We start from the raw sequence: 12,536 nt of genomic DNA, 5'->3' as shown, positions 1-12,536 counted from the left end.
GTTCCCATTTTCAAGCTCTTCCATAATCAGGTTAAGAGCTTCTAGTACCTCTTACTCTTTCAGTGCATATTTGATTTTCATATGTCATATTTCATAATTATCACCACGCAACTTCTTACATTTGTTCAATTCAACGATTATGCTCTTAGTTACTGAAGCCATTGGATATGAACATATTTGACATACTTACACGAATTATTAATGCCTATCATTTATGCATCTATATTTTATAAACTAATCATATTAATGAATAATTTCAAATAAGGCTTTAGAGTCGAAAGGTCACTTTGTTTTTAGTCATCATCCAAATATCATAACTTGAAATTAGCATTAATATAATCATTTATGCAAAAAAAATAAGTTCACCAAAGTCACTAAAACTTTCTTGAACTTCCCACAAATAATTTTAAATTAACATAATAATTTACAACAGTAAATAACATTGAACTTTCATTAAGTAAACATGCCATTTACATGAAGTAATGTATTTAGAGGAAACATATCAACGTCAACATAGAAAGAAGTATTTACACCTAAAATATCTCAAGCAAATATAAGAAAAATAATAAATAAATTCAAAGATACTAATTTATCTCATAAACTAGGAAAGTCCCTTCTAATCCTTAATAAATTCCTCTGACAATTCTAAAGGCACATTGGGCAACCACGAAAGACCTTCAAAGAGTCCTTATGGCTTCTCCAAGATGCATTCATTATGCGCCAAGTGACACTTAACTTGAGCGTTGAAGTCTTGGTTGCCTCAATTCTATATTATTCTCTCACAAAAGCTACTACAAGCCTTTTATAATCTAAGACCATGTTAACCTCCCATAGGCATTCTAACATTGCTTACCATTCTAATGGAAGAACATTTATTAGGGCCGACACCTTCTGAAAATCCATCATAAAATAACTATTTCATATGATTTCTTGTATCATCTAATTGACCCTAACCATGTGTGACACTACATTACTATCATTCCACCGATAATTAGCTAATTCTATTTTTGGCCTTCCAAGTCTCACCTTTTGTTCGTTCGTTCTTGGGAATATAGGCATGCGAACAAAACACATCATTGTTCTGCAACAAATGCATAACAAAATGGATTACATATAATCTACAATGAACAAAATTGAAAAGTAAATTTTCCATTTTTTAGGTCAAAGTCAACAGTTAATGGTCAACGTCGGTCAACAGATAACCGGGTTAAGTTAGGCTGGTCGAGTCAAATTGGGTCAGGTCAAACCAACTGACTCGACTAGATGACATCACCGTGACGTCACCAGCACATGTCCCATATGTGTGCACACAATAGCCGGTTGACATCATGATGACGTCAGCCAACGCATGTGGGGCACACGCCTTAGGAAACTTCCGATCGCTTGTGGCAATGTGTTCGACAACCCTCGGTGACAAGCCAACTGTTCTTTTTCTCATCTCGATGAAAATTGCAACCCTATACTTTCGAAAAATGAGTTCTGACTTACAGAAAATCAAAAGAGAGGGTGAACAATATGCAAGAGTTGGGATTTCCGTCCCCGAATGTCCGATGGCAACGTTTCTCAAAATTCCAGCCATAAATAAATTATAAATGTCAATAATGATTAAGAAACATGGACAACATCGCTTTGATATCAATGTAGGAAAATAGATTCATGAAAAACTAACCGATACTCAAATGGTCGCATATTGAAAACAAACGCGGAAACGTGCCTATAAAACATGTAACACTAATCAAAGGCATATCACGAAGACGGACATACCTTATTTGTCATAGATTAAGTTCTTATTGTAGTCTCAGAGGAATTGATTGAAGTCTTGGAGTTCCATTCTTCAAGGAGTACATTATTGTCTCAAATGGAGAAAAAAAAAACCTATTATGTCAAAACTACTTTCAATGTTCTTTCCTTTTCATTTATATATTGTAGTTATTTTTCACTTAAAAAATAAGTACGTATTATATCAAAACTACTTTCAATGTTCTTTCTTTTTCATTTATATATTGCAATTATTTTTCACTTAAAAAATAACTACCCCATTCCTCTTATAGGCTCTTTTCTTATGGACCAAGTTTCGCCCAACATAGGCGAATGGATCTAGCTTGACCCATCAATATAACTCAATGTAACATATTGTACAAATCATAGTCAATGTTTAATATCATAAAACCATTCAATACATGACTAGAAATATAATAAATTGTTCCAAATAAAATGTCAACACAATCAGCATGCAAATTCAATATATAACCTAGGCTAAGAAGAATCTCATATAACATGCTTAATATTCTAAAGAGGTGAACCAAAGTTAGCTTGACTATGTATGGGCTGTCTGAGTTGATTTTCACTTCTTGTTCCATCGTGAACTTAAATCTCGCACCTCATGCATTTTAACTTTTCTTTTTTACCCGAAACTTTCGAAACTTTCACAACACCTAAATATTGATAAGTAGATTCTTATATTATTTGTTTATAAATTATTTGAAGTTTAAATAATATTTTAAATTTAAGTGAGAAATAGGATATAAAGAAAAAAGAACAAAAGAACAAAAATAAGAAAACTTATAAAATTAAGCAAAGCAATGTCATTTTGACTAAATTTGTCCATGTCAGATCACCGGCTGTGACATGTATGTTGGCCAGCGATGATAGGAATCCCCATATTAATAATTTCAGGCAAGTTTTAGTTGAAAGACTGAGACTACATTTTCACTTAAATGTTTGGGACTACACCAAATCAATTGAAATGTTTAAGATAATCCGTACAACAAGTTTAGAATTAAAATTATAATTTTTCCCTTGTTTTAGCTTTTGGTTTATATTGAAGGTACCCGGTTGCAAATATATTTTCACTTAGATCGCTACAATCTAGCTAATATCTAGGGAAATGTCGTTTCAATAGTTCTTTTCTTTGAATATGGGGACGAGAGGAAAAGAAGGCTTGACTCTTTTGTAGTCATGAGCTTTGGCTTTCCAAAACTTCGTCTATACATTTTTTGGTCAGATTCACTATGTAATGTGCACATTAAGAGTAATGTACTCTCATTTTGGGTTTAGGGCAATTCAATTTCATTAATTTAGTTATATATTCAACAAATTTTTACAGAATGTTCAAAAATATAATTGAAATTCATGTTGTAGAGTTTTCCAAAGGTTTAAATGGTAGAATTATACACGCTAGAAATGAACTTAGCTTTGCTAATCCGTATATTTGAGATTTGTACTATTATTTGACGTACACAAGTAATAGAAGATTACATATAATATCTGGTGAAATTAGGACATGACTTTTCACAATTGAAAGTGAGAAAGAGGACTAACATGCATTATCCGAGAATAGAGTTTAAGTATGATGATTTATTACGTCATGATTGTCCTCGTGTCCGAAGCTTTATGCGAACAAAAAACGCCTTCGGTGCTCTCCAATAGCCCATATTGGGAAGATGTTTCTAAAAGATGAGCAGTTTAATGTGCAATTTCTCATAACTACTCCAGTGATTTTCTGTAGGCAACAAAAGTAAATAAAAAATAATTAAATTAGGCACGTTGCATTAGAATGAAACGTTATAACTAGTAACGACTGTGGAAGGCACTGTTATAATTACTTGTTGAGGAAACTCACCATTATTCGACCGTGAGTTGATTATTACTTTGACACCACGATGTATAGGGTTGGATTTACCTTGCTGAATCTCATGAGAGCTCGCCTCGACCACTCTTACCAACCATAATTAAAAAAAAAGAATAAAGATAAAATTTAAAAAAAAGATATTAAAAATTGTAAAATTATTTACATTAATATCAGTTATGCCACAAAGGACGGCTAGCATCTATGTTAGCAATTTCTTGTCAAAATAGTTAGATAGACTACATTGACAAACTGGGTTTATGACTCAATAGGTACAATCGAAAAATTTAGGATTGAAATGTTACAAGTGTAATAAGTTTCAGACTTCTTGTACTTTTCCTTGTGAAATTCTATGTAGTTCTTATGACCAGTTTTCATCGAAACTTGCTGACCTGGCAATCTAGACATCGTCGGTTGTCTTATGAGACACAACATTGTATTGGCAATTTTCAGCAAAAATTGGCATTTTTCGCAAATGTTTAGGACCAAGTGGCAAATTTAGAATTGAATTGGTGTCCATATAATATATATAGGACTGATTGAACAATTTCCCCACATAAAAACACTTGAGATTCATGTTCTAGTGTGGTCCAAAGGTTTAGATGGTAGAATTACACACTAGAAATGAAATTAGCTTCGCTAAGCGGTACACTTGATATTTGTACAGTTACTTGACGTACGCAAGTAATACAAGTTTACCTATATTTTCTGGGGAAATTGGGAAATGACTTTCACAAGTGAAAGTGAGAAAGAGACTCGACAAGGCACATTACATTCTTGGAACATGTATTATTTAAATTATCAAACTTGTTGCTTCTAAATGATGATTTATTGCTGCCATCATGTCTAAAGTTTATGCGAACAGAACCCGCCTTCGGTATTCTCCAAGAGCCCATATTGGGAAGATGTTTCTAAACGATGAGTAGTTTAATGTGCAATTTCTCATAAATACTCCAGTGATTTCCAGTAAGCAATAAAAGTAAATGATGATGATGATGATGATAGATTAAGCAATTGCATTAGAATGAAACTTATAACTAGTAATGATGGTGGAAAGCACTATTGTAATTACCTGTTGAGGAAAATCACCATCATCCATCTGTGAATTGATTAGCACTTTGACACCATGATGTATAGGGGTTGGATCTATCTCAGCCTAGAATAAGAATGAACAAATAAGTAAATGATCATAAGCATGATTGGGTCGATAGAAAGTACAGATTATCTCATAATTATCAAAATGGACAAATCCATTGCTGTTTTTATGCAACATTTTCTTTGCTATTCTTGGTCAAGTGTGCCGGTCAGCTTAAAATGTCAATAATTTATTGTAACTTATCACTTATCAAACATTGCTTGCGTGCGTACGTGCATGTCGTTCGGGCAGGCAGCCCACACAAATCCGGTGCACTCCAATAATTGTTCAACGAATTGGATTCATAGTCGGTGTATCATGTCATATATCTGCTAAACCCTAACCTGTCCTGCATCAATGAGGGACAACAAAGCCCATGCTGTCTGAACCAAGTTTGGTCGGTTTCCTTCCAAATTTGTGTAAACCTACATCAACATCGTTATATAAAATTAATTATCGACAATCATAACAAAGGGATTATAGTTTTTTTTTTTTAATGATCGAGGGACCGCCGGAGATCATCCTTCGGGGATCACACGACCCTTCGGTGCTCAATAGCACCAATGGGGCATTGCTGCAAGCTGCTATTTAAATGTAAACCCTCGGGGACTGGTCCACTAAACCACCCCTGGGACCCTCACTCATTTTGACTTCAAAAGTTTCTTATAATTTAATCCATAACAATTTTCGCGAGCATCCAGAGATTCGAACTCGTTCCCTCGGTGATGAAGTAGTAAAACCTAACCATCACAGCTACCTACAGGTGGGTGGGATTATAGTTTTTTAATCTTCCATAGTATGCAAAAAATATATAATGACTTGCGCACCTTATTTTGGCTAGACAAATAGCTCTCCCCCCATCCGCCACAAGGTAATTGTTTTGACAGCAAGAATTCACAAGCTTTTCTCACGCTTGGACAGTTGCGGTAGCTCTTCCCACAAGCCGCAAGCCCTTCTACTACAAACCATGTTCCATAGGTGTAGCAAATTCCCCAGCATCCGTACCTAGATTGACAGCACAATCTCACATTAAGTCAATATTACATTATGTTCAACCGGAAGAAGGCAACACGTCCAGGTTTCTCATTCAGTATCTCACCATGAACCATCCGGCAACTGAGTTTCTTCGATGTAGTCTATCGCTCTTGCAATGCAACTGTCAATTTCCTTTCGACGATGCTTGGGGTGCAGTTTCTTGAAGAGCGCAAGGCCTTGGATTGCTGACGAAGTGCACTCCACGTATCTATGTTAGCAAATGAGTTAGTGTTGTACTCATAACTGACATGTTCGGATTTTAAGTGTTGATGGTTGTTAGGGCTTACTCTCTTTCAATAAGGGTGCCCTCAAAGAATTCTGTAGGATTGAATTTCTGGAAATGAGATAAGAAGGGTTTTAAGAGTTGCGAGATATATTTTTGCATTCGTTAAAGCTAAAGAACCTTAAAAGGTAAACTTGGTGAGTGCATAATGCTCAAAGTTACCTCCAACCATGCATATGCTCTTTGTGGCTCCCAAGCAGGAAAACCGCCATTGCTACTCTGCAATAGTTTTTATAATGTATTACAGAAATTGGGTAGCATAATTCTAAAGTTATCTTATCGATTATCAAAGGAATAAAGAAATCCAAATAGTTCTTGATTACTTGTAGGGAAAGAATAACATTCACAGCATCGTAGAATCGCTCTGTTTCCATCTTCTCACCCACCAGGTCTGGAGACATTTGCGAAAACAGAAGTGCTGTCTGTAAAAGACACAATATTATTGTGTGTTACAGATGTAATTACCCTTCAAAAAGTGGCTTCCAAGACCCCATCAAATGAATACGACCGATTTAATTACCTTTAGTCCTTCTGCTGTACAATCAGAAACTTGCCAACCATGGTCTTGCATAGCAAATGTCCATGCTCCTTTAGATATGTGTCTATACATTGCTTTGAAGTCATCGGATGGGTTATCTTGAACCTTCAAAAGAACATGTTTTGGTCAGATGTGTGAACTACAATTAGTGACCAACTTCGTTTGATCTTTCAAAGTAGACATTACCTGTGAAGCTTTCACGAAATCATGTCCTTTCCTTAGTGTAGTTGCATACTCTTCTGTTAGGTTACTTGATATGATTGCTTGGATGGCAAAAGCCGCATCCCACATCTGACAACCGAAGGTCTGTGCAAACAGACATTTTTGTTAGAGAATTTCATAAAACCAATGCTAATTTTGGTTAAATTGCTTGCCACCGCATGCCAAATGGGATTACAAAGTAATAATTCTCTTTGATGCTTTAGCCATTGAGAGCGGCACCATTTCAAAGAGACACCCGGACCCCTAGAGTGCCAAAAGTTGGCGCAAAATGACATTTAAGTGTCAAAAGTTATGAAAGTGATACTTAACTGTTAAAATCGAAATAAAATGGATCACTTAAGTATCACCGGCGAGAAAATCTGGTCAGAACACTAACGTGGCAATTTTCCAGCAAGCTGCACGCAAAATGACGTCGTTTCGATATAATTTGAATTTTAATATAATATTAATTAAATTAAAATTTAAAAAATTAATTAATTTAAGGAAAAAAAGGGGGAAGGAGGAGGAGGGAGGTAGGGATGGATAAGGTCTAAGCCCTTGCCGCCGACTGCCTTCCTACTCCTCCTCCATTTTTTTTAAATTATTATTATTATTATTATTATTATTATTATTATTATTATTATTATTATTATTATTATGTTTTAAATTCAAATTAATTAAATTTTATATTATATTAAAATTGAAATTATGCCATCGTTTTTGTGTATGTTTTGTTGATTCAGTATTCCCGTGAGCCACGTAAGCGAGAAAATTAATTAAAAAAAAATGTCATGTAGGATTTCCGACAAGGCTCGCCGGATATGGCACTCAAGTATCCCATTTTTCATTAAAAAAAAATGGCACTTTCGTAAGTTTTGGCACTTAAATGTCCATTTGTGCCAACTTTTGGCACTTGAAGCGCTCTTTTGTCATTTCAAAGATATATGGGTCAGGATATGAAGTCATCACCTGCATTTTAAGTCCATCTTCAGCTATCCAATAGTAGTCTGGAATTCTAGCAAGATGACGCTTGTAGACTTCTGAATTCGGGTCTTCCACCCAACAAGCAATCATACATAAAACCTACAAATATTACACATTCACACGTTAAGATTGTCCCGTTTTTGACACATTTTGTTAGCATATGAATGAGAGCTACTTGTCATGTTCTTTTTCGAACCTTTTCCCCACATCCAATGGTCAAATATCTGCTGTTCTCGTCCTCATAATGTACGTGCTTGATCGCCACTTTCAAAGCCTTCTCTCTTATCATGGAAAATGGCCAAAGCTTCAAAATTGGCTCCGTGACGTGGTGAAGGAATCCCCATAGCATATCTTGTACTAGAGGATGAGGGTAGTATAAATCCTCCTGAAGATGAGTACATCGGTTAAGCTTCATATATTCATTAACTTAACTAGAGCATTTCTGTCATTTTCATACATATCAGGAAGGATTCCCTAGTTCACCAAACATATTTCAATTTTATATTATACTTTGGACATTAAACGAGTTGTTGCATTTTGGAGAGAAGTCACTTCTTCTCCTTCCCTCGGCCGGACGCTATGGCTTCAAAATGTCCATGGCTTTTTCCAGTACTAGGGTTGGTTTTAAAGTTATTCACTAATTGAGACAATTTCTGATTTTAAATTTTAGATTTATCACATTAACAAAGATCATAATTAGATCATTAAGCAACGTAGAACTAGTCAGTCAAGATTTAATATATATATATATATAGGATACACAAGCCACACCTTTGCGACAGTACTCCTTGCTTTGTTCCAATTAATTTCATTATAGGGCTCAGTGTAGAGCTCTTGTCTCAGCGATAAAATTAGTCCTGTGACCGGACCGACGAACCTCCTCCCGTATAAGTATGACATGGGCATGTAAACCAGACGACAATAGCAGAGCATGTTACCTAAAATGGATCGTTAGTTAACATGTCGGTTCACTAAAATCATATCAAACCTTTGATCAAAACTATGGAAAAGTAATCTCCTTTCGATAAAAGGATATCAACTCAAGCATACCAGGATGGATGGGAAATTTTCTTGGAACAAGCCAGAATTCTGGAGGCAGTGGATTGCATCCTGCCCATTCATAAACACCTAGTACCTGCAAAAATTTTGTAAGTTTTAGCACCTTAACATAATTCTCGAGCTGAGCATGAAATTTGCATAATGCAATGTTGTTTAACTAGAACAATTTTTTCCCATTTCCTTTTTTTTTTTTTTTTTTTTCGGTTCAGTAGGGTCGATAGAACTCGATATCATGTCGGTTTCCCTACTTAATCAAGATGTCTTAGCAAGACTTCTTTATAGGAACTTTTTCCTTTCTCTAACAGTGGCGTGTTCGGATCTCTTCAAATGTTAGATTAACGATTTGAACTTAGTTTTGTGCAAATAAGAAATTAACAGACATATATTAGTATACCGTGAGCCAGAATTTTCCCCATGATGGAGTCCCCACTAGACCACCATGATCCAGAATCCATTTCCTTCCTCTAGCCATGGCTCCATCCTCGCCATCATCAGGCCCTTCTGCAAGCAATCTCAGTGCAATGTAGCTCAGTGCAGAGCCAAACATGGTGCTATGGCCTTCTATATGAAATCCCCAACCTCCATCTTCGTTCTTTTGATTTGTCGGCAAACAAATATTGATACATCGTCATCATCATTTGGAAAGTATTTGCATCAAATTAAAAATGTAGTCTTGCATGAATGAGTAAAGCACACCTGGTGGTTGTACATGTAACGCTTGATTTCCTTCTTGTGCTCTGGAGAAAATATTGCACTCATCGCTCCCGTAATGTACAGTGCAAAGACCTACAACGCGTGTTTTCAATATATATATTTCATATTATCAACTAGAAAATGCAAGAAATAGAGAAATTATCTTAATGAAATCGTGATGATCCGGTAAGGTAATCTTAATTATCCATAATTCAACTTGTCGATTTTGAATCCAACTTTTGGATCTCAAGTGCAAACAATCCTGTAATCCGACGTTTCGATTGGGTTGTTTCGACTCATGCTGTCTTTAGCACTACGAGATTACGAGGGAATTTGATACATTTGAGGTTTATCTAACGGCGCTTGCCCATCGTACAAAGATTTTTAGATGGTTGTTGGACCTAAAGAAGCGGAGGTTTACCATGGGAGGAAAGAAGAACAAGGGCCCCGCATTCTCTGCAGGCCAATGGCCATCATGGGCCTGGATGGATGAATAGAAGCTGATGGCCCTCCGCAGCGTGGTGGTCACCGCTTCCTCCGTCACATCTTCGCCCTCCTCCACCTTCACCGGCGGTGGAATCGGCCCGCTTGGGTTATCCTTTGTGAGCTGCAGATTCAAGGGTCGAAAGTTTCTTCATCAAAGTTCATGCATTTGTAGGTCGGGGGAGTGGCAAATTTGTCGTAGCATATGGATGACTGAAACTCTAGACCATGTTAAATAACGCGGGATATAAATTGTTGTCAAGTACCCAAAACTCAACATGCAAGCTAGTGATTATAGATGTAAAGAATGGGAACTAAAATTGAGGTGAAAAGCGAGGTGGATTTCTTTTAATTTCTCCTAAGTAAAAAGCTCATGCATCCATCGGATCACTATAGGATGTCGTTATCAAGTGGTTTAATTAATGCTATATATATATATATTGCCAATACAGGCAACGTGCCTTATGTGAAAAGGTCAAAGTGGAAGCTATGTTAGCGTCACATATTAATGGTAGCAAAAATCGGGTACTGTAATGTCAAAATCGAATTGAAACTCACGATCAACCATTTAAGTTTGCAAAACCATAAACTCAAAGGAAGGAGTGGAAAAATTGTTCAGCTTAAAAAGGGTTAAATAATTAGATGTAAATCGGTCGCTTCCTACCTTCTGGTTTTACTACAAAAGAAATGGGTCCATCTACAAGGCCATTTACGACCCGTGAGACATCTTTTATTTTTTTTCTTTATCTTTTTTGGACATTTCGTATTATAAATTCGAGGAATATCTTGTGGGGCCTCTTTCAATTTTAATTTGTTGTGGCGTGAAAAGAAAGTGATGAGAATTTTTTTCATGCACGTTAGTCAACGGATCTTGTTTTTTCTTTTCTTTTTAATATTTGTTTCACGCATGTAAGGATTTTTTTTTTTTTAACGTTCTTTTTAAGAAATTTTCATTCATAAAATTTGAAGGAGAAAAACGAGTAAATCACTGTAAACTAAATAAGTGTTATGAAAAAAGAAGGTTAAAGATCCAACTGAGTTATTAGGTTTTCGAGAACAATAAATAAGAATTCTCTAGATTTCAGTGGCACATATTAAAAATAAACTCACTACAGATTTTTTTTTAAATATAATTAAATCCAAAGAATTTAATCAAATGAAAAAGGAAGAGCAAATGGGTTGTTGGGAGCAATCCTCTCGTAGTATTCTTCTGTCATCATGGCAAACCACACCTTTTATGGATGATGCAAGAAGTGAAAATTTCAACGGGAAAGCTTTCATTATTGTATAATCAAACCAACAGTTTTTCGATTATTTTTTCAGGCTCGATTTGTCTTCTCTTGAGTAAAAGTAAGGAAAAGTGTTAAAATATATAAATATTAAATCATGCTTAGATCAAACAGTTTAAAATTCTAGAATAATTTATTTGCAAGAAGTTTATTAGAGAGACAGAGAGAGTATGCAAGCCTGCATCCTCATCAAGAGATCAGCGCTCTGCTTGATTCGGAACCGGTTCCTCGTGAACTCATCTCGGACCCTCTCCACCTCCGCCGTCTCCTCCGGTGTCCCAGCATCGGGGTCAAACTCCCAATGCTGCCGCCCGACGTGGTTGTTCACGCTGGTCAGCCACGGCCCGCCCTCCGCTATCTTCAGCTTCCACATTCTCTCTCTCTCTCTTGTATATTTATCTGCCAAACAAACGCCCACACAAAGCTCGCACATAAAGAGTACACAATTCAATTACAACGTCCGAGGCAAACAGAAACGGCCCATCTTTTACTTTTCTTCGTTTTCTTTCGATCTAGTGATTGGTAAATCACTGAAGGAGCATGAAATTGTCTATGCAAATTAGCCGTGATTAACCAGCTATGGAATATCACAGAGAGAGAGAGAGAGAGAGAGAGAGAGATTATGGAGCTTATAACAGAAGGGAACAGGAGAGATTATGGAGCTTATAATAGAAAGGAACAGGATTCTATGTCTCAGTTGTTGTGTACCTTGAAAGTGCCAAGAACTGCAGAGTTGGGAGTGCGTGCTTTTGTGAGCTCCCAAGAGGAGGAACTTAAATGAGGGAAGGGGTGGGTGGTGTAGGGAGGAAAGTGATGAGTTAGTGCACAAGCATGGGGGTTTTTATAAGGGTTGGAATGAGAGCGTACTCCATTATTCTATCTGGCTTTTCTTTTCCTTTTCATTTTCGGGTCTAAATTCTATTTTTGTTGGGGAGGGCCGAACTCAATTACTGCTTTGGAAATTTTCAAGTTGGGGAAAATCCCATGTATACATTATTCTATTAGGGCGCAGACCGCGTGTGCTGACCTTGAAAATCTTTTGCCCTCTTGTTTGGCTAACTCTCTTTGATAGGGTCTTGCCTCTTTGCCCTACCTACCTTCATGTCGCCCCACCAGAAATTCTGTTTCCACGTTTTGGGTCACCCGAGCCACTTGTGGAAGTTAAGAGCGCGCATGATAAAATTTATACTTCTTTATTTCTCTATTTT

General features: G+C 36.4%; 1 protein-coding gene across 1 annotated transcript; it reads right to left on the bottom strand.

Moving 5' to 3' along the window:
• Positions 1-4,125: 4,125 nt before the first annotated feature.
• LOC104454355 (lupeol synthase) lies at positions 4,126-12,203 on the bottom strand. Its single transcript, XM_039307715.1, has 19 exons — positions 12,037-12,203; positions 11,507-11,727; positions 9,978-10,163; positions 9,560-9,649; positions 9,258-9,455; positions 8,855-8,939; positions 8,576-8,742; positions 8,001-8,189; positions 7,790-7,903; positions 6,806-6,925; positions 6,602-6,724; positions 6,405-6,503; positions 6,244-6,300; positions 6,086-6,132; positions 5,863-6,006; positions 5,591-5,768; positions 5,108-5,188; positions 4,701-4,784; positions 4,126-4,592 (listed from the first exon to the last, which is right to left on the bottom strand). Exons 2-19 carry the CDS (start codon positions 11,699-11,701, stop codon positions 4,482-4,484), a joined length of 2,268 nt encoding a protein of 755 aa, XP_039163649.1. The 5' UTR covers positions 11,702-11,727; positions 12,037-12,203; the 3' UTR covers positions 4,126-4,481.
• Between the last annotated feature and the right edge of the window lie 333 nt (positions 12,204-12,536).

Source organism: Eucalyptus grandis, chromosome 1 (assembly GCF_016545825.1).
Source record: "Eucalyptus grandis isolate ANBG69807.140 chromosome 1, ASM1654582v1, whole genome shotgun sequence".
Taxonomy (NCBI): domain Eukaryota; kingdom Viridiplantae; phylum Streptophyta; class Magnoliopsida; order Myrtales; family Myrtaceae; genus Eucalyptus; species Eucalyptus grandis.
This window is presented reverse-complemented; position numbering and strand designations above follow the sequence as displayed.

Bases quoted from the DNA above. Each gene is read 5' to 3' on its own strand.
- LOC104454355 (XM_039307715.1), bottom strand. From the start codon at position 11,701: ATGTGGAAGCTGAAGATAGCGGAGGGCGGGCCGTGGCTGACCAGCGTG. The intron at 7,904-8,000 runs GTTCGAAAAAGA...TAATATTTGTAG, and splicing joins CCATTGGATGTGGGGAAAAG to GTTTTATGTATGATTGCTTG. The intron at 6,301-6,404 runs GTAATCAAGAAC...AAACTATTGCAG, and splicing joins ATGTTATTCTTTCCCTACAA to AGTAGCAATGGCGGTTTTCC.